Source organism: Branchiostoma belcheri, unplaced genomic scaffold, assembly GCF_001625305.1.
Source record: "Branchiostoma belcheri isolate BF01 breed outbred unplaced genomic scaffold, Haploidv18h27 scaffold20, whole genome shotgun sequence".
NCBI lineage: Eukaryota > Metazoa > Chordata > Leptocardii > Amphioxiformes > Branchiostomatidae > Branchiostoma > Branchiostoma belcheri.
In genome coordinates this window covers 2665447-2692533 of record NW_017803491.1, presented here as the reverse complement: position 1 = coordinate 2692533, position 27087 = coordinate 2665447, and the positions used below count along the sequence as shown (strand labels likewise).

Here is a 27087-nt window from a genome sequence, read left to right as displayed (position 1 = left end):
CACCGACTTAATTTTATGGCATCCGCGCCCGCATTGATTTTCGCCTGTTCTCAGAAAAAAAAAAGATCACGTTCTCCGAGGCTCTAGGCCTAGGTAGTCCATAGTAACTCTGGAGGATGGCACCCAGGCTGCCGAAGCTGCACGGCTCAAGAACTCAGTACGTACAAAAGGCTAGCATATGTGCCGGCTTGTCGTATACATCACTATGTACTGCCGCAAATTCACAGTACCAGCTTTGCATGATTCCTGTAGTTTTAGTAGCATTTTTTAAATTTTTGGCCGGAATCTTTTTTATTCGCCCGCGCGCACTAGTTTGGAAGTCTTCAGAGGATGTCATCCATAAAATTAAGTCGGTGTGGCCTTATCGTGGAATTTATTTGTCTTTTTCTTGCCGTTTGTCATACCTGCGATTAGAGTGATAGAAAAGATGAACTGTAATGTAAAGTTAATATAGGCACTTACACTAAACGGTGCACTTGATGCAAATGGGAATATTATAACTAACGTTAGTAAGCTGATTGGCAAAAGCGCCGCCTTGTAGACACAAATGATATCAACATGGACAAAATGGTGCTTTACCAATAGTAACAGGTGGCTTAGAAGCGCCACCTAGTGACAAATGACTGTACTGGCACTTTATCAGTAGAAACACCAGACAGGCATACCAGTATCTAAAAAGCACATACATAAGTGACGCTGTTTTGAATACAGAGAATACAGAGAACATGGCAAAGGTATAATATGTCCTAAAGCCCTTTTATTGATGTACTAGACATTAAGTAAACACGGACAAACACCACCTGCGTAGTCGGTCTACAAAAACCTCGTCTTTTTACACAGAACTTTATTGTCAGTGTACAGTTTCTCCTACCTTTAGTGCTAATGTATACACTTTTAATTTGTTAAATTGGATAGTCTAAGCATACAATGGTCCATGTTTCATACATGTTAAGTTCTAATTAATTGCCAGACCAGATTTTCAAGTAAAACCGCCTTATTAAGGTGCTCAGTGGCCTATCATTTGCCCAGTAGATATTTTCTAACAGTTACTTATTCCGGACGAAATATTGCTTGTAATTTTTCCAGTTTACATCGAAATTTGGCAGATAAACCCCTTCAAATCCGACCATAGAGCCACTATCATTTGTACAAGTCTTTCAAAATGAAAGATGTGAAAGAACAAAACTATAGAGTTTGATGTTTGGTATACAATGCACACAGAGAGATACAATGCTCTATGTGTTCAGTCATTTCCCAACTTTTTCCCATGCTCGCATCAGTTTTGGGGTGCCCAGTGGTTGTCATTAATATAAAAGAGCCACAGGCATACACTAAATCAACATGGCCTTCCGTCGTTGTCAGTGTGTATTTATATCACCTCAACTCTTACCTGTGTGCGATAGGATTAAATACGTACAACCTACGTACAGAGCCAACATTGGTAAACATTACGTACAATAACCAACCAGATGAGAAGGTGACATACGTACATACATACATATACAAGGCATCTAGGTGATGAAACTACGTGGAATGTCAGACATCGTCTTTTCTACACAACACGCCAGTCACGACACCGTACCATAAAAATCGCGCCACCTGTCTCTACGCGGCGGAACTACAGGGATCACGAGATGGTGGACGTCACTTCTGAGTAGGGCAGAGCGACGCACGGCCGATCCCGCTCCTCCACTCGGCCCTTCCGTGCGTTCTGCAGCTCGGTGCAGTGCCGCGCGATGCCGCGCCTGTTCAAGTACATCACCGTCACGAACAATAACGACAGAACCACGACGATCACGACCAGCCCCGCGTATGGAAGCCGCAAACCCGTACCTCGTGACGTCGACGAACAACCGAGGTATTTCGGGATTAAATTAATTAGGCTTCTACCCGACAGAGGTCCTGATTGGCTGGCTGTGCACTTGTACGTGACGCTGTTCACAATCGTGACGTTTCGCGTCTGGTGCATCCAGCTGATGAACCCCACCAGTGCGCAGTCGCAGTAAAAAGGGTTGTTGGTGAGGTTCACCCGAATGGAATGCCGGGAAGCCAGCTTGACGAACTGATCCGTCGTTTCCATGGAAACCGTCCGGATTCTGTTGCCGCTGAGGTCTATCATGCGGAGATCCGGAGTTTTGAGGAAAACGTTTTCCGGAATTTCGGATATGGTGTTGTTGCCCAGAAACAGTGCCTCTAGTGAAGGTAACGCGTCCAATAGCGGGACAGGGAGTGTTGACAGACGGTTGTTTTCCAAACTTAGTTTCTTCAACGAGCCTGAAAAATGAAAAGAAAGTGCTTGGATGAATGAGTGTATGGAAATTGAATGAATGAATGGATTATTGGATGGGAGGATGAATGAGTGAGTGAGTGAGTGGATGGATGGATGGGGGGAGGGAAAAGTAACAGTGCAATGATACACAGTAGTACCTATGATAATTGAGTTTTAACTTTTTCCTCTCTAATTAACTTTACCAATGGAGTGAGGACGAGTGAACGGAGTAGATACAAAAATATGTTATTGTTAGGGACACATTTGAAATTATGAATCTTACAATTCGAAATATTTTCGAAGTTGTATATTCGCGGAAATGGCAGCTGACAAATCCTTGTATATTAAATTAAAAGCTAAATCTATGATTATAAATATAGCTTTAGTATATACATATATCAGGCTACAACAAAAATACGCTATGCTACACAATTTACCTAGTTTTGACTTGGTCAGGGTGTACACAAAGCCCTGCACGTTGGACCGGTTGCCCCGTGCGGTAGTTTTCTCCCCCAGACCGCATCTCTTCATACTGAGCTCCCGGAGAGAACCGAGACTGTAGACGAAACCTCTTCCGTCCCTGGTCACGAACTGGAAGGAAACATTCACCGGTTAACAGATGGATTACTCACGGGGATGCCAGGCAGGAAGCTCGGTCAACTGCACGCCGCCGTACGTAGATCGATGCTGTACCTTTGCATTACCATATAGCTAGCTGAAGTGACGAATCGAATATGGATCTATTACATGTATATCGGTCGTGAATACGGACAAAATGGAACTAAGCTGCTTGGGGAGGGCGTTTCGATATAGATACGAGAACGGTGGGCATTCCAAAGGGAGGGACCATTGAAATACAATTTAAAGGCGTTTGGGTTGATTGAGACCATTGATGATTAGTAGCCTCCTTCGCAGACTTTTGAGTCGGTGTTAATTTTTTCGGGGAGCGGCGCAAGCTATGCCGCCGAGGGAAGGTTTTGCCGCCGAGGGCCACTTTGCCGGGGAGAGACGGTTTCGGCCACTGCCTCAGAAGTCTGCGAAGGAGGCTAAATGATTAGAGTGATAAGCACATCAGCTTAGTACATTTGAAATCATTGAGCACTCGTTGAAACACTCGTAAAATCTATGGACGCAAACAGAAAACACTTGAAAACAAAATGCCTGTTTCATCTACAAACAGAAAGCTTTCAGCACCATGGACAGTGACCGTCTATCCATGATCAACAGAAGCATTAGTTACAGCTAACTAAATCCAGGCCGTTCTTAAAGTTATGTAGTTGGGTTATGGTTCAAACGGACAGTTTGTTTTCCAGTAAAAGCCAAATTCCTGGAATGGCCATCAGTCAATGTCGCAGAGTAACCGTGTTTCCATGATTAACAGAAGCTTTCGTTACATCGAACTTAATCTATGCCCTGTTTAACGTTATGTACATGTAGGTGGGCTTTGGTTCAAACAGAGATTTTGTTTTCCAGTAAAAGCCAAATTCCTGGAATGACCAACGGTCAAGGTCGCGGAGGAAGGAGCCTGATGGATGACCACATCAACTCTCTATCGATCCCTCCTGCCGCTGGGCGGAGAAAACGACTCGGTAAATGCCGGTCCGGTAATTTTCATTCTGTGTGTCCTGGCAGAATGGCGTGTTGTGAGGACAGGCATGTGTAAATCAGGCATGGGAACATCAATGTTGTGTTTCGCGGTTCTGCAAAAAAAAAAACAGTAGGTAGGGGTACGTATTTTTTCTCTAGTTTTTGACCGAAATGTTCCAAAAATATAGTTCATCGATCAACAATGTAAAGCTGAAACGCACCAGGACACCGTTATCTTAACATCATGTTTTGATTGTACACATCAATTGTACAAGCACAAATGCATTAACAAACTTGCAAAGTCCCCATGATCGAGTTTTACATTATCTCCACACATCGATATCCTTTCTTTTGTCCCATTCCCTACCCTATATTAGTAAAGCCAGCGGCCCTGTGTATGTGTGAACGAGCTTCAGGCTAAAGCACTTATCGAGAAGCACTTGGCTATAAACGCGGGCTGCACGAGCTAGCTCCATGGAGGAGCTCTGCAGAGCTCCTCCATGGAGGTTGCTCGTTCAGCCCTCAGCTCTGCAGAGCTCCTCCATGGAGGTTGCTTGTACAGCCCTCCGCGATACCCCCGCAGAGCTCTGCGCCAAAACAAGCCAATTCGTTGGTTGGCGTCACGGGTTCAGTTTTCTATAGAGCTCTGTGAGTAGTAGGCGATATACAGCCAGTACTGTGTCACAAATAAAGACTTCGTCACGCAACTCTGCGCAACACGGAGAGCTCTGCGCCCTATCAAGTCAATTCTTTGGTTGGCGTCATGGTTCAGTTTTGCTTTCACCTCTTTGCGCACCGCGGCGCTCAAAACAGGTAAATTCGCCTAACCACTAGTCATTTGGCCCTCTATATACAGGCTGATATGCAGAACTGTCTGGGCGTCTAGACGACACAACAAGAGATCATAATGACACTTTCCTCTTTTGAAATCTTGGTCATGATGAATCGCTCATTGAAGTTTTTGCACTCTTTTGTCTTTTGGATTATGGCACGTTCACACCTAGTTCACAACTGTGCATGACTTGTTTCGTGCGCGGGTGGCCGTCTCGATTAGGACGGATGTTGGTTGTAAAATACAGGACAATGGGTGGCACACTGCTTGACCGATCACACTACAACATTCTGTGGAAAAAGCATGTTTGTTTTGTATGGAGAAACGATGTTGTCTCTCCGAATAGTGTTCTTGTTTTCTAAAGAGTTATAGGTCAACTTACTATGTAAAGAATGACTGTAACAACGTACTTTCTGTATTGCCCCTAAATTATATATTAAATTTGGCCTGATTTGCGGTTGTAAATTTTGCCGGAGAGGTGTGGAAAGAAAATGTTTGGTTGTAGAAAACAGACCTTAAACCAAAACCAACTACTCAGAGGTTTTTGGAATTCATCAACTTAAATAGCTGAGTTCTATAACCCGGTTTGATGTTTACGAGAAAAAAACAACAAAAAACACCACTCCGCCATGCCATCGATGGCAGCGGTTATAGATGGGCTATACCACTATAAATGTATGGGTACATCACTTTTTATATACGAATATCCGTGTTGTCGTGCGCAGAGTTGCGTGACAATGTCTTTATTTGTGACACAGTACTGGCTGTATATCGCCTACTACTCACATTGAATTAACTTGATATCTACAGAGCTCTATAGAAAACTGAACCCGTGACGCCAACCAAAGAATTGACTTGTTAGGGCGCAGAGCTCTCCGTGTTGTCGGAGTTGTGTTGTCGTGCGCAGAGTTGCGTGACGAAGTCTTTATTTGTGACACAGTACAGGCTGTATCGCCTACTACTCACATTGAATTAACTTGATATCTACAGAGCTCTATACAAAACTGAACCATGACGCCAACCAACGAATTGACTTGTTAGGGCGCAAAGCTCTCCGTGTTGCGCAGAGTTGCGTGACGAAGTCTTTATTTGTGACACAGTACTGGCTGTATATCGCCTACTACTCACAGAGCTCTATAGAAAACTGAACCCGTGACGCCAACCAACGAATTGGCTTGTTTTGGCGCAGAGCTCTGCGGGGGTATCGCGGAGGGCTGTACGAGCAACCTCCATAGAGGAGCTCTGCAGAGCTGAGGGCTGAACGAGCAACCTCCATGGAGGAGCTCTGCAGAGCTCCTCCATGGAGCTAGCTCGTGCAGCCCCTTCTCAGCCGCATTCCACCAATAGCTACTTGAACAAAGGGTCACCTCAGTTGAGGATGACTACTTCACCTTACCTTACCCCATTCACAACCATCCATCCCAGTCTTCCAGCGATTCAATCTTGCTATGGATTAAACGCGACCCACGGCAGACCGTGTGTCATGATTGGCTGGAGCTCGAGGGGCATCAGCTTACAGCTAACATCCAGCCCAAAATCAAATTTGTTTTCGATGAGAACATCAAAGGATCATGTCAATTTACGCAAATTCAATCTCTATATAGGTATCAGCGTAGAAGATGAAATACATTTTGTACTTGATTGTAAATTGTATGATGCCGAACGTGGTATACTGTTCAGAACAATCCACTTAGACAAAACGTGCAAAGGTAGAAAGAGATATTCGGTCATCTCATGTCTACCAGTAATGCCCACACAATATAAAAACTATGTGAATTTATCCCAAGTTGTTTGAAAAAGAGAGACGAAATCTTCAAGACCTAGATTAGATAGAATGTATTCTCTAGTAATTTCTAAGACTTTTACGTTATTCTTTATCCTTGTATCCCATGTATAATGTTATTTAGTATAATATACATGTAACATGATCACACTCTGATGTATGCATTTAGCCCCATGGGCATGAACATGCAATAAAGGTTCCCATCTATCCATGTGTACGTAGGGACGCTGTCGTAATGCGTGCTCTAATGGTGAGTAATTGGATTCAGAATGTAATCCGTTCCAGAGTTTACGACATTAATGAAATGATATGGGAATTATTGTACTTCTACAGCGCTCTGGAAGTCTGCTTCGTGTATCAGTTAATCAATGTCGTCTCGTTTTGTACATGTAAAGAGACATTGAAATTACGTTACAAAATGTGAGTCCTACTTATACGTTGTTAGACAAGGCTCTCCTAAGCTACTAAACGTTTCCTCCTATGGCATTTTACGTAAATCGATGGCTATTAACTCTGCGCACATACGTAATATATAACTTATAAGGAAGAAATAAATACTTTTGGATGATGTACAGTATAATAGAAACGCACACAATGAGAATGTTTTTTTGCTACTAGAATGTTACTTAAAAACTGTCATACTTCAAAATTCCTAACATGTTCATTTTCTTATCGTACAAAACCAGCCCGAACACACGCTGTTCCTTCCCTACAGCTAGATCAGTTCATAACAGCAGAATGAGGTACTAGTATTTGCCTGACGATCGATAGCGGCGCAGAGACGTAACATAAAGACGGACGTCTTCTCGCGAACGTCAGTGACGTGCGTGGGAGAGATATTAGCTCCGTGTGACGCCGAACGGTCTTCACGCGTATTACGCACGGTAGGAGGAACATCTGTCAGTGTTCAGATCACTGCGGAGAATTATAATGGACTGCTATACAGAATGACACGGTAGGAGAGTACCAGGAATGGTTCCGGATATATGTAACGTCACGTTAAGGATACAAAATGACAAATGTGCATTCAAATATGCATAACTGAACTTTAAAAAATATATAGTGACAATGATGTAGAAACTTGCAAAGTATGTAATTATGGCTTCACCACACCACGAATGAAACATATTGTCTTTGGAGCTATTTTCACAAGACCAAGACATCGTCAGAAAGTGATTATCAGGGCAAAGACGTAGAAAAGAAAAGCGCTAGTATCCTTTTCACGCAACTATTCTAATATTTATGTAAAACCTTCAAGAAATTAATCATCTCGAAGCATAAGTTAGACAAGCAAAAGAGTCACAGAAATGATATATATCCCTTGGCAAGATGAACACCCTGGGAGTGATAATGTGTGGTTTGAGTCAGCCATGCCTGCCGACAGTGTTACGGGTTCACGGCTTGTGTCAGAATAACCCGTCCATTCAGTACTCCGCGCCAGAGCGGCGCCCAGTGTGTCAAGCCATATACATGATCCTGCCAAATACATGACACTACTTCAATTGGTGGCTTCCAGTATACCTGAGACAGGGGTGGGAGGGGTTAGTCGTGATGTAGGAGACTAAACCTAGCCTAACCCCAAAGGAGAAAGGAGCTTGAAGAAAAGTTTGATAAAAAGTTTGTTGAACAGCTTAGTAAGGAATAAAAGTACACCTACTAAAACGTTATCGACTGTTTCCGGATGACGCAAATGCAGATGTCATTACGTTCACGTGAATCTAGGACAATGGGTAATTGTTCATCTAAATTGTCGCCCACACGATTGGAACACTTAGAGCAATCTGCTCACAACAGCCATTCATTTAACTTTGATGGCGAAGCCGTCTCGTTAAATGAACACTTGTCTTACGCGATGATGCGATTTTAACTACGGGCGGCTCGAAATCTGGTTCACTCTCTCTGCGTTTGTCATTCCGTTGGCACGTCCTCCGCCTTCCCACAGGCACAAATCACGGTTAATGACACAAAATGGATGCATTACAGTCGCGATCGGTCCGCGCCCAGGGACAGGTGTTTAACGATCGGGGGGCAATCCTTAAATGCAGTTTAAACCGGTTTAAACCAGACTAAGGGACGGATGATGACCCTGCAGTGAGCTAATATTATATCCCAACATGTCAGATATCAGCTATAAAGTTGTACATTTACTTCGTACTCAATAGAAAAGGATCGAGATAGATAGAAAATAACTTTCATCTTTCATACATGTTCTTAGAATTAGACGCTTCGACACCTTGAAGTACGGAGAAGAGGATCTTCAAAGAACTCGGAATGCCATACCTTCGAGAAATTGAAGAGTTTTTGTGAATTTCTTGTTTTAATCATTATTGTGAAGTTCTCACTGATACTGCCTTTTCGTTTCCCACTGACTCACATACGGCAACAGGCATGAATTCTTTTTATTGTACAAATGGTTTTAATTCAGTGAGAACATCACATACACATAGCCTACATTACATATCACTGCATCAAAGTAAGAAACAAAACATTAAATCAGAGCCTTTTCTTGCGTCTTCTCTTCATAGTTATCTGCCATCCACCTTCCGGCATGGCAACAGACATCTTTGCCCATTTTCGGCATGTTGTCCACTGTCAGAAGGCAACAAAATTTCTTGTGTTGTTTTTTTTTTTGGTTTTGGAGTCAGGCGAAAAGTAATGCACGCGCTGATGTCATCCATAAAAATTACTTGCTGCAGGCATGAATGCGGCAGGAAATTCGAAGACAGGAAATGAGATAACCTTTTCTGGGAAATTCATCTTTGACCTAACTTCCTGACAGTGTCCCCGACGTACTAGTACCTAGCATGTGGAAATACAAGTAAACACACAAACGGATACACCGGAACAAAAACTCCTTATATTAAATATATCAAGTAAAAATAGAAAACATATCAAACTGTTCTCATGTGACATGTAAACGTACCTTGATCGGGTTTCCGTCCAAGTTGAGCTGTCGTAAAAACGGCAGGAGATCAAAAGATGAATTCTCGATAACCTGGATTTTGTTGTTGGCCAAGTTCAAATGCAGCAACGACGAGGAGTTCATGGGACCGGATATGACGGGGATGCTATTTCCGGTGATGGTAAGCGACGTGGCGAAGGGCGGAATGGATTGTGGGATTGTTGTTAGACCCGCCTTGTTACACCGTACTTTTCTTGTGGACTCCGAACACTCACACCTACAACATAGAATAAAAAAGACAAATTAGAAGTACAATATGCGAAAGAGTTTTTACTGAAAATCCTGCAAAACGGTAATCAATGAATGTAATTGACATGTCCTGAAAAAATCCTTAAGATGATTACACAGACTACTAACTTCGCCATGTGTTCTGTAAGACTGGTACAAGCTTAAGGCACGAGTAAAAAATAATAACTTAACGTATGGCATTATACACATGCACTGTCTATTTTTCACTGCTTTTTGATTGCAAATCCCACAATATAGGAAATGGAATATTCGCTAAGCGATTTACTGATACAGGAAGATTAAGTGTATCGGTAATCAGAACTGTCGCTAGGCATGAAAGATGGTGATGTAGTGAGCATTACCAAGAAACGAAATGCGCCTCTAAATCTCCGTAACGACAATACGTGAGAACGTCTGAAGTACGGTTGTAGTATATGCGTGTAGGGCCCATCCTGGTGTGAGTGGATCACGTAAAAACCATTCCGGTCTAACAAGATGGGAGGAGAGAATGTTCCCAAGCAGACTTCGTAACCTCTGCTCCTCTATTGGATCATATATAGTCCTCAAGCTTGTTTTGAGCATTGGTGCTTCGGAATCTTCAGAAAATTTGATTTTATCTATCTTGCGTCATTATTTTGTCCCTTCTTCGTTGCTTAGTGATAAACATTTAAATCCTCTTCTTCCCTTAATTGTTTTCCACTTGTTCAAAATAATTTGTTTCACTTCTTTCTATATAGTATTATAATTCGACCTCACCCTCCAAGCCTGATACGCGTCAGTCTGTGGTTATGACATTTCCCACTTCGCCTTCTGTGACTCTGCTATATTCTAACAGCTACGGGCACACAAGAAAACAAACAAACAAACAAACAAACAAACGAATAAAGAAACAAGCACAACCATAACCAAAACTTCCATACACGTAAAAAACGATACCAATGCAATGCAAAAGAGCCCGATAAAAATGTCTAAACACGCCAGAAATAAGCCAAAACCCAACCGTTTCCTTGGAGAGTACCTAGCAACTTATCAGGAAAACCTTCCGCTCCGTAGAACAGGTAGTGCATAACGTTAACACTTTGTATTGATTCAGCAGCAGGAACATAACACACCGGACAGCTCGACATTTCCTTCAGACCAAGATTTACGACTTCATCCCAACGACCTTCGGAAGGTCACATTATGCAAACGTCTCTTCGATAAATTCAGACATTTTCGACAAAGTTCTCTGATTATGACAAAGTGGGCGCCGTAGGATATGGATTCAATAAAGAAATTACACTCGCTCAATACAATTTTATCAGAAAATCGTCAGTTGGAGTCGATCTGGAATATTTATCTGATGTTACACCAATAACATTATACAAGTAGTTTGAATGGGTGAACAGAATGACGTCTTCACGTTTCAAAACATCGTAATTTCTACATACGGCGCAACAACATTTCACAAATTAGCGTACCTTTTGGGCCACCCTGACGGGCAAAGTGTATCCGCCGCCGAGGCTGCATGAGTCAGGAACAGTTCCTTGGAGGCGATGAACACAAGTGTGTGAGTCAGCAAGGAACACACCGCCATTGTGTCGTTCTTTCAACCGTTATCACTGCGAACTGTGCTACACTGCACGGTTAAAAACCCTCCCGTGATCGATATTTACTTCTCAGCAGAAGCTCGCGCCAAATTTTCAGTGACGTCCTCTGGGTTAGATCCAGTGGTTTTCCTCATCCGGGCACGGATCTTGCCGTAATTATACATAATAACGACGGACCATTCCATAGGATCGCACTGCACCTCTTCAGTTATCACCGCTACTGTTATTCGCCTGGTCCAAACAATTCCATCGCATAGACCTAAAAAGGACAGCCTTGTTGACTGCGCTGCGCGGTGAGAATTAGAAATAAATCCCGCTATCCTTTAGGCGTCTGTAGCTCTCCTGCGCATCAGACGATCGAACTCCGAGACATAACACACGGTCTATACCCAAGCACCTGCAGTATCACCAAACCCCCGGAGTTGCACGGTTCCTATGGCAGCAAAGCTACAAAATGGCAGCCGAAATGCGCAACATTCCACGCACGGCTCAAACCGGGAACTACCGTTAAGCAAGCTTCCCGGAGAGCCTTTCAAGGATGAGCCGCTTACGTAGAATATTTTACATCGATGCTGTTCTGTATTCCTGGAGGGTTGTGGAAACCTAGATATGCGCGGAGTAAGAGTGACGTCACACGCACTTACTGAGATACCCCGAGGGGCGGAGGGTTACAGCGGTGAGCTGTGAACAGGATCACAACGCGCATTGATATCCACTAGAAAATACGAGTAGCATCTTTGTTTTACGTTTTATACATTTGATGATGAAAGTTAATTGCAAGTTCTTTCCCGGAGGCTAATTACAAGTACACGTTACATGAAAATAAAACGGACGCACAATGGATAACAATATATGCTGAACTACTATTGGGTTCGACTTCTTTATCAAGGAGGTTATAGGAAATAACCCACTGGAGTGGTTTTATGATCTACCGAACTTAATAATAATAAAATTTCGTCTGCTGGACCCCTAAGTATTACATATTTTCTCTTATGTTGGGTAGTTCATATTTTCTCCTTGATGTATGCTCTAAAATGTTAGCGTCTGTCGCAGAAGCATGATTGATGCATTTTGTAAGACATACATACATTCAGAGATGAGCATATCGCAAATTCATTTCCGGTAGTTAATTGCAAGGATCCATCTTGAAAAAGCAACGCACAGTTCATGAATGTTTTCTATAGTAGATTTATTAACTAGTAAATGGAAAATAACTTCCTGTCAGTGATACTGACGTCCCTAGTAGTGGAAATAGCTAATGAAACACAAGCAAAGTTAACACACAGACCACTGACAACAAAATCTCCGTACACTCACAGGTCATGACGATAAGAATTAGCCATACAGTTGTTATGCTGTTTATTGATTATTTCAGGCTCAACGGCCCATAGTATACAGACACATTAAATGACACAAACACATCTAAAAACAAACAAACAAACAAACACCAACGTCACGATCGATGTACAGATAAATGTACATGTAGCTGAGCTGTTCTGCCGGCCTTCTGTTAAAGATATCATTCCTAATGCAACCAGACAAACCATCTATGGTTAAACATATTTGTTCTTTTATTTCTACACTAACTGAAAAGGGAGAAGTTGAATTTATATAACGAATAACGATAGTTACTTTCTTTTGTATCTGTTAACTGTACCCGTTCATCTTGTTTTGTTGTGAGCTGTACTTGGCCAAGTGTGACAAAAATGTGCAATAAAGGTTTTCATTCATTCATTATCAAGGAGTGCTACGGCGGAGGCATTTTATGAATGGGACGTACTCCCTAGCGGAGGGATATAACATCACTACGCTCCTCACGTTTGCAATTACCTTGGCCGTTCACGCATGGCGTCCCCGAGCACGTCATGCAATATTCAGCTTTTATTACCTACAAGCAGCCCGCTAAACCGTGAACGGAATTACTCGTACCTGTCAGTGTGTGTAGGCTGGTGTATTGAGATGTAACCTTGTACGGTTGGAACCTTGTTACCTTCGTCAGAAGGCTATGTGTTTACTGATAGGTACACCATACATAGGGGTTGCTGATTTTGTAATCGGTTATAAGGCCACACCAAGTAAATTTTATGGATGACGTCCTTTGGAGACCCTAAATCTAATGCGAGAGGGCGAAAAAAAAACAAGAAGGGCCCTAAAAAACAAGATGCCTAGATTAGAAATATACTAAGAGACGACAAATGTTAGGACACAAAATGAATGAGGTGACACAGTGTAGCAAGCAAGAAGTCTTTTCTTCTTCATCAAAACAGCAATAAATCAGGTGGATCAGTGGACAGTGAAAAATTTTCTGTTATTGACAGGATGGTCCTGTCAATAGACACTTTCTTCGCGTTGCGGGTTTCATGTCAATCTGACGATTTGCGACACTGTCGTGACTCTTTGGTCATAGTTACAGGAAGCAAAATTTCTTGTTTTTTTTTTCTAGGAAGAGGCCAAAATCAATGCGCGCGAGGACGTCATCCATAAAATTTACTTGGTGTGGCCTAACTTGGGTTGTGGAGCATGTATCTTAATGATATTTGGTAGGTAGGATGAGGTTGGGAAAAGGGAGGTCAATATTAACTTTGGGTACTCTAGCGGTTTTGTAAGGTATTGTACCGGGGTACATCGGTATGATATCTTGTGCTGTGGACATGCTATGGTTTTGTTTGTAGTTGTGTATTTATTTAAAGTTTAAAGTATGCATCTTAATACATGCAAGGCGGTTGAAGACCTTAATTTGTATCAATTCCGATATAATGCCCTTGGTTGTAGTATTAAGGTCTGTATTTCCTAGTAAATCTCATTAGTTGTAACAAGGCCACATATGAAAGGATAAAAAAAACGTGTTTCATTATGTGAGGTAGAAAAAAATTGGCTTTTGGTACAGAAGATTCTGATGACTTCCTTTGCTATCACTAGGTAGATGTAAATGACATGTAAATAATAATGCTAATTTCGATAGATTTAAAGTGAATTGAGTTCTATAGAATATTTCCTTTGAACAAAAATAATTTGTATGAATTACATAATAAAAAGAAAGTTATATGGCTGGGGAGTTAGCCGACTAGGCTTAGCCTCTACCTGGCACCGCGGATCGCTGGAAAAATAGTAGAAATTGGCCTAAATAAGGGATAGTATACCAGGGAAGCTAGCCTGCTAGAGAGGTTCCAATTCCATGGGTCGCATATTGGATCCTCTCTAGCCGGCTACCTCCCCTGGTATACTATCCCTTTATTTAGGCCAATTTCTACTATTTTTCTAGCGATCCGCGGTGCCTGCAGCTGGTAGAGGCTAGACTAGGCCAACACAGCCCCCGCCACGCGACCTACACAGCCCATGGGGGAGGCTAGAAGGTATGCAGAGGCTGTGTAGAGGGTTTACGGAGGCTCAGTTTATTTTGTACCTTTTCAACTTTCGGAGGGTTAAGGTACAAGGTTCAAGATTACTGGGTTGGTTTGGGAAAAAGGCAGGGTTGTAAAGGTCGGCGGTATCGAAGTTCAAAAATTGGCCCACCGCCAAAACCGGGGAAAGGGCAAATGTGCTAGAGCCTGCGCGGAGCGTACCCCCGTAAATGTGACAATTTCGTCCTCTGTGAGACGTTTGGTACACTTTCGGATATTTCTGGTCAAAGTAGAGCAGGTAAGACGTATCCCATACTCTGCAAAGAACAGGACAGACATCACTGACTCGAGTATTGCTTAGCCATATCACGCAATCACTGGGCGGAAGGATCTATAACGTTACGTAGAAAAGGGGTGTGCCTGGGGCTTGTCTGGGGCGGAATCTAGACTACTGGCAGCGTGTGTAGGTTGTTAGAGGGCTGTTTTTACGTGTAAATTGCAATAGTTCTACACGGAATCTTCCCACAGAATGGACCTGGAAGAACTGCTGAGAGACGCAGACGACCTGGTGGAACCGTCCCCTTATAGAGAAACGCCGGTCACAGTCGTCGGTACCGGGCGGGCCGCCTTCCACCCAACCTGCGGCGCCGCCGGGGAGCTTGTTGGCGTTCGCAACACGATCCTTCAAAGCAGTCACCCGGTATGACGGCTCTTTGTCTTGTGGGCTAAATTTAGTTCGCTTGTATGTACTTGACCATGAAATGTATAATACCCACTCCTTCTCCGTTGTAAGTAATTGTAGCTAGCTGACATACCAGAAAGAGACTGAATGTCACAAAACAGGAATAAATCACCAACACTAAAACCGATCTGCTTGGAGGTGACTTTGACTTTATTTGGATCCTACATCAAGGAACATAGGTTTACTTTGTTGTTGACTCTGTAGAATGACACCTGCTACATGTACGTTCGTTTCTTTTAGGCGAGGAGAGAAGAAGAAAAACAGGCAAACTGTCTCATGATCTGGTTCTAGTACTCGTAACATTTACGTATTTGGCAAGTGAGTTCATCGCGCGGTCAGTAGGGCACGTTCATAGTGTTCATTATTTTCGTAATAGATGTAGACATTTGGCACGTTGTTAAGTCTGTCTGCAGCTAAACTTCAACTTTATGAACAACACTACACGGAAACACACAGTCTTCACAGAAATCGGTCTTTTTGACGGCGAACACTCTACCTATCATTATCATCTCCGTGTACGCAGGTTTTGTTACCTGCATGAAAAAATGGAGGTATCGTTTATGGTGTGTCTCTGTGTGTGTCTGTATGTGTGTATATAATTATTGAGGAAATGAAATATTGCCATAGGATTTCACACGCAAAATATTGTAATTTTAGTTTAGAAAACCATAACTTAACTGGATTACGTTAATTACGACCTCATTTCCATATTCAATTAGACAAATCCCCCCAAAACATTTCCATAAACATATTTCATGGAGGTATGAGATCTCCGAATTATTGTTTTCAGTGTGTCTAATTCAACTGTTCACACAACAAAATCGACGGAAAGCAGTCATCCGTATGACGGTTCGTTGTCCTTTGACCTACACGTGCACGTAGTTCACTCGTTCGTTGTCCTTTGACCTACATGTAGTTCGCTTTTAATTGACGATCAAATGTATGCAACCTCCTTGATGTGTTCATTTTTCTCTTGTAAGTAATCGTAGCTACAATGTACCTTGTATCAGAAAGGAGACTCTACTAAATGTGGTGTGGAATGTTAAGTTGTATCGGCATACCTTACGCTTGGTTAACTTTACGATGTGGTCGATCAAGCTGTTGGAAAGTCTGCTTTTGAACGTGTCGGTCTGGCACAAAATAAACCTCGCACATTAATTGATTTTTGCTTGATTTTGGAAAAACAAAAAAAATTGTTACCCTCTGACAGTGGCCAACATGCCGAAAATGGGCAAAAATGTAATGCCGGGCCGTGGATTTCAGATAGATATGAAGAGAGGAGACAAGACAAGGCTCTGATTTGCTGTTTTGCCTTTAACTTTGATGCATCAATGTATTTAATTCCGCGGATCCGGTTATATGTGATGGTGGCTGTGTATACGTGATGTTCCAACAGAATCAAATTTTTCACAGTTACGTTGTTTCAGCGAGAAATGGATGTTGCAATAGTTGGTAGTAAACTTAGTACAATATATTTATCATTTTTTGTTTAACAAGGTTTATGATGTCAAAATTTGAAAATGTAGGAATCTTGTTTTTTTATTATCCGCCTTTTTTTTCGCTCTGTCGCATTTGACCTGGAGTCAGCGGAGGATGCCATCGATAAAATTTACTTGCTGTGGCCTTATTTAATTTGTTGATTTTCTTGATTTCAAGGGCCGGGGTCTGGAACCCAGGCAAGCAAATAGTCTCATGATCTAGTTCACTTTCTTGTCACGTGAGTTCATAGCGCGGTCAGTAGGGCATGTTCATAGTGTTCGTTATATTCGTAATAGGTAAATATTTGACACGTTGGAAAGTCACAAATTGATTAAACTCCAACTTATACAACACTACAGAGACAGTCTTTATTGAAATTGGTCTTTTTGACGGTGGACACTCAATCTTCCATCATTACGGTGATATCAGAGTTTTTCACAAGGACATTGTATAGGCTATCATTGTGTCTTTTATGTGTAGTGTGTTTGCACAAAGTGCCTGGTACATGTAGAGAACACCGAAATTCATTGTGCATAAAAAAACTATTCAGTTGTCATAAGTTTTGTTTCTTGATTCTCAATAACTCGGCTGTCGCCTGTTTCATGCGACTATATATAGATGTACACATGTATAATAATTCACCAGGAGCAAACAGTCCCAGACTGTTAGTGTAGGTCAGGGTCGCCGCAAGTCACAAGCTTGTAAAAGGGGTTAATCTACAAGCAGGTTCCGTGGGGCAAGGGGAGTCTGTACTGGCCTTCTGTAACCATTGGCCGTCCCATGCGGCTAATATAGACTCCCGGCCCCTGGCCCCACAGAATTTCCCCGGCTTGGAGTTGCATGCACGTTAGGTACCGTCACAATAGGGGGCATCGCCTGTTGTTTACGAGGCTCGCTGATCTGTATATAGCTTGAGGGGATATTTCTGTCCCCAGAAACCAAGGTCATGCACAAACCGCCATAGCTTAAAACAATCTCTGATGAGACAAAACAATCTCAGCTGTGATAAGACAATTTTAACAACGCGTTTGTAGACACTTCTATTACTTTAAGCGTTTAGGTATTGAAGACCACGTAAATATTTGATTTGGTCTGAGTGACTGACAATGTTTGGTGACAAGTACACCGTCAGGTACTGTACACTGGTTGCAAGTTGAGAATTCTGGGCAACATACATGTTCATTCATGCACTGGTATCTTTTTTTTACGCCAACCCAACAAAAAACATACCAGTGCAAAAAAGAAAAACAGACAAAAAACAACAACTAAAAACACGCCAAAAATAAGGCATCTGACTGGGGAGTAAATTTTGCCCGTTTTTCTTGCATTACGTTGTCAGGTCCGACTGTCGGTGCCGCGCTACGCCAGTACGAATCCTCTGAGCCAGTGGCTGTACGTGTCCACACAGGGAGGGGGGCTGACGGACGGGCAGCACATGGAGGTGGACGTCACCGCGGGGAGAGGGTGCACCGTGATCGTCACCACACCGTCGTTTATAAGGGTAGGTAAAGCCACTTCGTATTCACATGCATGTTTACAAAGTTTTGTTTTACACTTGAGTCGGTGGGCGCGGCCTCACCAGGGGACTTATTAACCACAATTCGTTCCAAAAGGAGTCTAATGGGGTCTATGGAGAGGATTAAAGGGGAATTACAAAACTGAAGCGTGTAACTGTCTGACTCCTATCGACCTTCTTAGGCACTGCAGTGCGACAGACTGGGCAGCGGCCAGACCGTGCGCTGTACGGCAGAGGAGGGTGCACTGCTGGCGTACCTCCCAGATCCTGTCGTCTGCTACACCGGAGCAACATTCCAGAAACAGCAGGTAAAGTAGTGAGACGTCTCGGACTTAAAAAAGCCACAAGCCAAAGAACGTTTACCTGTGCAACTCAATGTAAGAAGTGACAAAAATGACAAATAAGGTTGTACCTATAGACGGGCCAGCCAGTTAAGCACTTACCCTCCAAAGTATGTATGAGTCAACCCAGAATCTAATCGACCTTTAGCACACTGTCACTGAAGTAAAAGCCTTTTGGCTGCCAACTCTCTATTAGCTACGGGGTTAGCCAGCAGGGGCACGGTCAAAAAGTCGTTTTCCTGCCAACTATTTCGCCTGAGTGCCGTTATATATATATGTACTTTGCTCTGAAGTGGCCGATGGACAGGCTGATTTATCAATCAGCATGCACGGCCAAAGTGCACATTATGAGCATCAGGTCTTAGATATATACAAACTTGACTGCAAAACATTTCATATAGTCCAGATATTTGAAATTAAAAGAAGAAAATGCCAATCATGAATCCCAGATGGTTCCCAAATGACAAAGGCCAACCATGCCCTCCTGTATCCAACAGTTCACGTACATAACGTCGGTAAATACACACCCTCCTTCGTGAAACTAATGATTGTGTACATAGTACAAGCGTTATTACATGTCATATATTTTACATTCAAGTCTATTTGAACGCGAGCAATAAAACCCAGCGGGCGCCTAAGATATAGTTGACTTTAGCAAGGAGGATCAATAAGAACCTGGCCTTGTTACTCATGTGCCCTAATTAATAGTTAATACCTAATGTTGTCCAACACCTAAAAAAAGTAAAATAAACAAACTGACCTTGTTTCAGGAGTTTTATCTTCATGACGACGCCAGCCTGGTTGCCGTTGACTGGTTATCGGCAGGAAGAGTTGCCCTGGGCGAGAGATGGGAGCTCAAAGGGTGAGAGAAAAAAGAGTCTAGAAATAGAAAACGAAGATCTCATACCTCCGTGAAAAAAGGAGATTTTTTTTGACGAATTTCTTCTTTACTCATTATTGTGAATTTTTCTCCGATTTTATGTATACAATTTTCCACAACACACAGACATGCATATAGCAGGAAATTAAAGAGAGGCAACGACATTTTATTCCATAAAAATGTAAATTGTATAAACTTATTTTGAATTAGTTAAAAATTAATCGGGACATGAACGTACAAAGCTCCCTGAAGCTTTTAGTAGAGTAGAGTTATATGTATGTATCGACATGAGTTAATCTGACGCTTTTCCTTTTCAGCTATCGCTCGTTTACCAACATCTATGTCAGAGATAAAATTGTGTGCAACAACGCGACAGCTTTGGGCAACTGCCCTTCCAGCAAAACACAAAATATCATGGGAAGTCATGACGTCATCGGGACCTTCGTTCTGATTGGTCCAGCAACGGTTGGCGTCTATCAAAGGATACTGCAGGGAGACTTGAACGGTAGGGCCGCTTCTTTAATTTCAAACTTTTCCAAAAGGTTTGCTCTCTTGCGGAATATCTAAATAGTAATCCGATATTATGAACGGCAGGGCCGCTTCTTTGGTTTTCGTGCGTAAATTTCAAACTTTTCCAAGCGGTTTGTTTTCTTGCGGAATATCTACATAGTAATCCGATATTATATCATATTTCCTACCACAGGCAAGCAGAAGGGCGTTGACGTAAAAGCGACTCCTATCAACCCAGACAAAAACAGCAAGGAAGTGATCGGAGTCAACGTCAAATTTTACGCCGAAACGACACAACAGGTAAAGTACTGTACACGTACCCGTGTCTGTTAAGCTTCATTTCTATGATATCGTCGCTATGTATACATGTACATAATATAAGCTATTCCTTTCTTGTGACCTGTACTTTACCCAAGGGGTATGTTACGTATGTATGTACAATAAGGTCTTCATTTCATCCATCCATTCTTCTGTTTCAGGTCTATGAATTTCTTCGAAATGTACTACAAGACTTCGTCCCGGCCTTTGGTGGTGACCCATTTAGGGACAAGTAGTAGTTTTGTTAACAACTTGCAATTGTCTTTAAAGTGATACAAATTTGGTTAGCTCGGTTATACTGGTGAAACGTCGTATTTTTTCCTGGCTTGAAACGCGTATTATTTTTATACAACCCGCAAAAAAAGAATGAGAAAAAAAGAGGAAGTGTTATAAGTTGTTTTGTTCAAATCCGTTCGTTATCGATCAATTGATGCTGAAAACCAGATCCGTTTCTGTGATTGAAGCGTTGTTAAGAATGTTTTAAATGTGTTGATGGCGTTCAGCACCAGGGACAGGTCTCATAATACAGTACATGGAAGGACTTCAGTGCTGGGGACAGTTTAGACAGATGTGTTCGCCTGGTCCTTTGAAAGCGTTCAGAAATCGGGACACCCTGTTCGCCTTTTCGTGGATGGCGTTCAGCACTAAGGACAGTACGTGTTATATTCGCCTGATCCTTACGGCGTTCAGCACTAGTGGCAGTCCGTTCACCTGTATAGACGGAGTTCAGCACTAAGGACAGTTCTCACACTGATATATTTGGCATGCCCTTAGGGTGTACTGCACTTGGTACAGCCTGTTCGCCTTTGCATCGATGGCGTTTCACACAAAGGAGAGTTCAGACACAGATACATGTATGTCCGCCTGTACCCTTTAAGGCGTTCAGCACTAGGACCAGTCTGTTCACCTGTATATGGACGGCGTTCAAATGGCAACATATTCATAGCTCTGTTTCTCCCTATGTACTTGTACATGTACATGTAAGTTTACAAAAAAAAATGTGCAATTAAATTAAATGATATTGACTGAGAACGTGTACATAGACCATACATGTAGAACATGTACACTAATATTAAAAGGATAAGACACAGCTTTTTGGATTTTTCTTCATTTTATTTCATCACACAACACACAAAGAACAAACATGCATCCACTGTGCCTAGGATGGACATAAAGTGTGTTACCTCCTGTCTCAACTGTTGGGTAGATCGTGTCTCAACATTGTCATTCTCCTACAAGGTGTACATTCGCCCTTTATCACTGATGTTTCCACATGTCTAGTTTGTTAACACACTACAGGATGCAAGCAGGTCTACTGTGCTTGCTTATGCATTGATGCATGTCAATTGTTTGACATTTGTCAATAACAAAAATCTTAAAGTAAAGTTAAAAGGTCACAATATCTTAAATTATAATGTGCTTTCTCACCATGTACTATAATTTCCATATTTTAGAAAAATGTATTTCTTGATACAAATGAGGGTATAAACATTTTTGAATTTTTCATATCCTCAACTGTTGTCACAGCTTTGTGAATATGTCCAGTAATGAACTAATTTGAAATCATTTATAAATCTAACTTTTCACAATGTAGATGAAATTTGGCATATATGAAGTAATGGTGAGAAATCACAGTTCTAGTATATTTTTTTTTGGGGGGGGGGACACACAAAAATCTCTCAACCCAAAGGAAAGGTTTGAAGAAGAATTCTGATGGAAATTACATGCTTAACTACAGAGCAATAACATTGTTCATGAAAGCAACATTGTTGTATTCTGTAACCAATGAGAATGTTCATGTAGTAAATACCGGGTAAAGTAAATTCATTGACTTCATGTGTAAGTTAAACCAATCAAAATGTTCAGCTTATATAAGACAAGCTACTTGTATTCAAGAGAAGTTACAGGAGTTAGAAAAAAGGGCCACACATCATGTTGGATGCTTTGCATAAAAATTTCAATTTCGATTATCAGTTGATTCTAAATATACTATGCTTGTCTCCTCATTGAAATGATCTGAGTGAGTGAAAAGTGTCACCAGAAAATCATTCCCTAATGATGTAATACACAGCAAACACACGGCAAACATGGGGTGCAGCTTGTCAATCAATCAATCAATCAATTGATCAATCAAACAAGCATGTCTTGACTCAGTCTGGTCCTTGTGGTGTTAGATCTGCAAGGAAAATAACAGAATACACATTACTGGTAGCTACATGTATGTCTGACGAATAGTCAGATCTTTAGCTGTGCCACTTTCCAAGTACTACAGGAAAAATGGTATGATGGTAATAAAGAAGAACAAGCAATCCAAGTGATGAACTGGTCACATTAGAATTTGCAGGATATACAGGTCCTGGAATGTTGTAACAAACCTTACCCGATTCAGGGATTGCACACCGTGCATTTCCCAGCCACAACTCAACAATAGTAAGAGACAAACCAATGAAAATGCATTTACCTACCTTACACCATGTGGAGGGCGATGACGTCACAGTCCCTGGCAATGATGTCCTTCAGGTGGAACTCGCTCTCCACCTCCTGCACCACGTGGGTCAGGTTAGCCGTCATGAAGCGGAAGTCATTCCCTCCCAGCTGGGCAGGGAACGCAGTCACCAGCTCTGCACGAGCCTAGAAGATGGAGACACAAACATGTAGCGTGATCTTACAAATTTAAACTTTCAAAGGCTGCTGTGTGAGGTCTATGACCTGTGTTTTGGTGTTTTAGAGGCAAGTCATGGTGTTGAGAGTGGTTGCCGGTGGTCCTTCAGATGTTTTCATATTTTTACCCAAGATTTTTGTTAATTTTGTCTGTCAGGGTTGACGGATTAGTTTAATTTAAACTTATTATTTCTTTCTTTATTGCATGTTCATTCCACAGGGGGATGAATGCAGGTATCGGTGGAATGTACTAGAAAGGAAAAAAATTCTGTGACATGCAGCAACATTCCGGTAATTGATGGAAAACTGGTGCTGGCTAGAGCCCTGGTCTAGAATGTTCAATGCATTAAACAAACTCTTAGATGGTGTGTAGAACCTACTGGTAGGTACATGTTTGCAAGAGATCAGACCCTTCTTCCAAAGAGAGAGGCACACTTTTGCACAAAAGTTAGACCATACCTGGTCCAGGGTCTTCTTCATGTCGATCCAGGTGCGGCCCAACTTGATGCGGCGGTACGTCTTGTCCAGCAACTTCACCTTCATGTTCCTCGGCATAGGAATGTTTTCTGAAGAGGGGTTAGAGATGAGTCTTCTAAGATTCTAATTTTTATGGCACTTTCTAATGATGAAGTCAGTGTTCAACTTTCTCATACCCTCTATATTAGACTAAGTATGAGCTAGAAAATGAGTCTTTCTTCAAAGCAACAGGGGAAGATACAAGAAGTACTTAAGTTGAATGTTGCCTTTTTGTAAGTAAACAAAGTAGATTAGACTGAAGCATCTGTTGAAGAAATATTTTCAAGAACATTGGCCTGATCCCGACATGCTATCTCAGACTCACCATCCTCCTCCTCCTCATACACGTATCCGGGGGGAGAGGTCGGCCGCGGGGTGGGGGAGGGGGTTGCCCGGGAGACGGGGCGGGACTCGATGTCCTTGTCCAGACGTGTCTCCTCCTCCAGGCTGAAGCCGGAGTTCTTCCTGCCGAAGTTCTCCTCGGCGTCCTTGAGTGGGTTGAAGGACTGCAGGACCACCGGGGGCTGGTTCAGGTGGGCTTCCTTCACCTGGTGTTTCACACAAGGGTTTGTTTAAGACAAATACATGTGTCTTATTGCATGATGATTATGTACAATATGTATCCTAGTTGTATCATTGCATTCTATTTGTTCTTGACATATCATAGTAAGACAACCAGCTGCACAGCTGTACATGCATGACTGTGCATTCAAACCTTCTAATAGATGAAAGTGTACTTTGACTGCTAAGCTCTCGCCTATTACCAACAAATCACAACAGTTACTGACAACCCAAGTCTGAAAGTCAACTTCTCATTTTCAACTGCATTTCATTGAAGACAAGTTGGGCCAAAATTACACCATTTTTGACAGCCAATTTTGGTGACTGTACAAGTAGCTTTTAGTGGAGCAATAACATCAAACAAATCATGTACATTTAGTGATTTCATTCTTAAAAACCCGAAAGTAGAAATTTGATATTCTTGCCTTGATGATGCTGGTGGCAGAGCTTGGGCGGAAGATGGCTGACGAGGGGCGGAAGTTGCTCCATGCAGTCTTTCCTGATCCTACCAAAAATGAAGAAAGATATAAAACTAGAGAAGACATATCCTACAGAATTTATATATATTTACCACCTCTTTAAAATATATTTTAAAAGTGGATGTAGCAGCTTCTCATGGAGGAAATTTCTTGTCAAAACCATGACACAAAGATTAGTAACCAACACATTTATTTTCTTTTCCTATACATGTCTTCTAAAAATGTTCATCGTCAGCAAACTATGTGGTACTTCTTATGGGATGAGGCTTGAAATTGCCAAGACATATTGTAAATGTCGTCGTAACTAGTTTATGCTTCAGCAATCCACAAACATAACGAACCTACATGTAACATTGTCATCTGTACCCATAACACACGATATCAATAACCGAGTTCCTACTGACCTGCAGCAGATTTCTTGCATCTCCAGATCGCGATCAGCGTGATGAAAATGACGGCAAAGGCCGACACGGTGGCGATGCAAGCAATCAGGACGACGTCATCGCCACTTGCCTGTGTAAAACAACGAGAAACGTTACAGCACCTGTCTCTGGTGCAAAGATTTAGCTAACGAACATTTCTATTTTCTATGACTCTAATCTCATGATCACCATTACAGTGGGTCAGAATGTACCCCTGGCCAGAGGACACCTGGGTATGTTCCAGCTTGGGGGTATATTCTGCCCTGCTGCACAGCTACTAATCATGCAAGATGCTACATGAATAATGATATTCATTGGCTGACTGGAGGTGGAAGGCCAAAAACCACAAGGTAGACTAAAGAAGAGGTGGTCGATAATGTCAACCCACAGGGTAGAGGTAAATGACGGTTGCCCTCAAGCCTCAGCATTGGTATGCAAGCAAATCTAATCCTCGAAAGATAGGGAACAACAGATGCTAAAACTGGATAGTGAGAGATAGTGAGTCAGTGATCACTTACCACGCCTGTACCGTAGTAACGTTCGTTGTTCACGAACATGATAGGGATGGTTTCCATGGTGTTCCCATTAAACGTGACAGTCATTGGTTGATTCACCGCCTCCCACAGACTCAGGAGGGCAGCATCCACCGCCTCCTCTGGACCAGTCAGGGTGAAGTCCACAATGATACTTCCTACAGTGGTAGGCACAGAAACAACACTCATTCAATTGTAATTCATGAAATCCATGATTGTATAATGTGTTTTCAAGTTGATTATTTTTTAAATCTACTATTAAAGAAAAGACAAAAATTGCTGGTAACATCACTAAGCAAAAAAACGTATAGTTTTCTCTTAATTGCAAGCATGACAAGCATGGCCTGGCAGTCCTATGCATGACCCAGAGGTTTATAGTTTGGTTTATTGCAAGTGAACAACTGGCAGCCCACAGGCTAAATTTTGTGTTTTTACATTAGATAGGGAAATATAACTACAAGTTGCACAATGCTTTTATCTAAAACTATGACCAACACAATGCAATCGTTTTGTACTTTCTGACCTCTGGGTTATTTTAAAAACACTTTTACAGTTGAAGATGGACTATCCATTTGGTTCTCATTCTGTATTATGGTTAAAGAAGTATAGAAGAGATTAAAGTTTTGTCTTTTATTAAGAGATTAAAATTGAGAAAACAAATTGTTTGATATTGGGGGAAATTTTAACTGCAGAAGCGTCCACAGCAGAGATGTAGACTTTGCTGTACTTGGCATTCGGTTTGTTCAAGTATAGAAGAGATTTAAGTTTTGTTCTTTTTATTAAGAGGATTAAAATTGAGAAAACAAAATTATTATTTGATATTGGGGGAAATTTTACCTGCAGAAGCGTCCACAGCAGAGATGTAGACTTTGCTGTACTTGGCATTCAGTTCGTTCAAGTATAGAAGATATTTAAGTTTTGTTCTTTTTATTAAGAGGATTAAAACTGAGAAAAACAAATTGTTCGATACTGGGGGAATCGTTACCTGCAGAAGTGTCCACAGCAGAGATGTAGACTTCGCTGTACTTGGCATTCAGTTCGTTCATCACAAAGATCTCGAAGTGCGCCTCGTGCTCCTGCACCGTGGAGAAGTCTGCGTCGAACTTGATCTGCACGGCCTTCTCCACCCCCCCGGGACGCTGGTAGCCGGACGGGAACACGTCAACGGGCTCCGGGGAGTAGGTGAAGTCGTACTCTGCCATGTTCTGGTCGTTGGTGACGTGGAACTCCAGCTGGTAACGGCTGTTCAAAGTACATGCAATATGAACATATCATGAAAGTTGTCTAATTTCTTTGTTTCTCTATTAATTTTTTCCATTTACGGGATGGAAGGGGAGACAAAACAGGTCATTACTCACCTCACCAAAATTGATGTGATTGTAATTATAATAGCTATTCTCAGACCAGTTCTCATACAAGAATGAAAAGGATACACTCGGTTAGTTCTACATTATGGAATATGTTTATTATTCAAAAATTTCATGGAAACTATATCAAACAACTGTCATTCTGTAGACATTTCAGATGCTAGGCAGCAT

General features: G+C 41.9%; 3 protein-coding genes across 4 annotated transcripts in view; 1 reads left to right on the top strand and 2 right to left on the bottom strand.

Moving 5' to 3' along the window:
* Positions 1-760: 760 nt before the first annotated feature.
* On the bottom strand, positions 761-9517 carry LOC109469090 (trophoblast glycoprotein-like). The gene is made up of 3 exons (XM_019767474.1): positions 9395-9517; positions 2707-2860; positions 761-2274 (listed from the first exon to the last, which is right to left on the bottom strand). Exons 1-3 carry the CDS (start codon positions 9515-9517, stop codon positions 1628-1630), a joined length of 924 nt encoding a protein of 307 aa, XP_019623033.1. The 3' UTR covers positions 761-1627.
* Positions 9518-14772: 5255 nt separating this feature from the next.
* On the top strand, positions 14773-20613 carry LOC109469089 (urease accessory protein D-like). Its single transcript, XM_019767473.1, has 8 exons — positions 14773-14889; positions 15120-15291; positions 18152-18313; positions 18511-18636; positions 19440-19531; positions 19867-20054; positions 20253-20359; positions 20539-20613. The coding sequence occupies exons 2-8, from the start codon at positions 15121-15123 to the stop codon at positions 20611-20613; spliced, it is 921 nt and encodes a 306-aa protein (XP_019623032.1). The 5' UTR covers positions 14773-14889; position 15120.
* An 856-nt stretch (positions 20614-21469) lies between these two features.
* LOC109469197 (fibrocystin-L-like) overlaps positions 21470-27087 on the bottom strand; it is a 40488-nt gene continuing 34870 nt past the window's right edge. The window contains exons 48-55 of one of the 2 annotated variants that reach the window (XM_019767638.1): positions 26535-26791; positions 25535-25707; positions 24999-25107; positions 24541-24620; positions 23880-24102; positions 23498-23604; positions 22839-23008; positions 21470-22553 (exon numbers count right to left, since the gene is read on the bottom strand). In XM_019767638.1, coding sequence (XP_019623197.1) covers positions 22844-23008; positions 23498-23604; positions 23880-24102; positions 24541-24620; positions 24999-25107; positions 25535-25707; positions 26535-26791 — 1114 coding nt within the window. In that variant the 3' untranslated portion in view covers positions 21470-22553; positions 22839-22843. The remainder of the gene's footprint in view (positions 22554-22838; positions 23009-23497; positions 23605-23879; positions 24103-24540; positions 24621-24998; positions 25108-25534; positions 25708-26534; positions 26792-27087) is intronic. The other variant, XM_019767636.1, reaches the window with a different exon arrangement.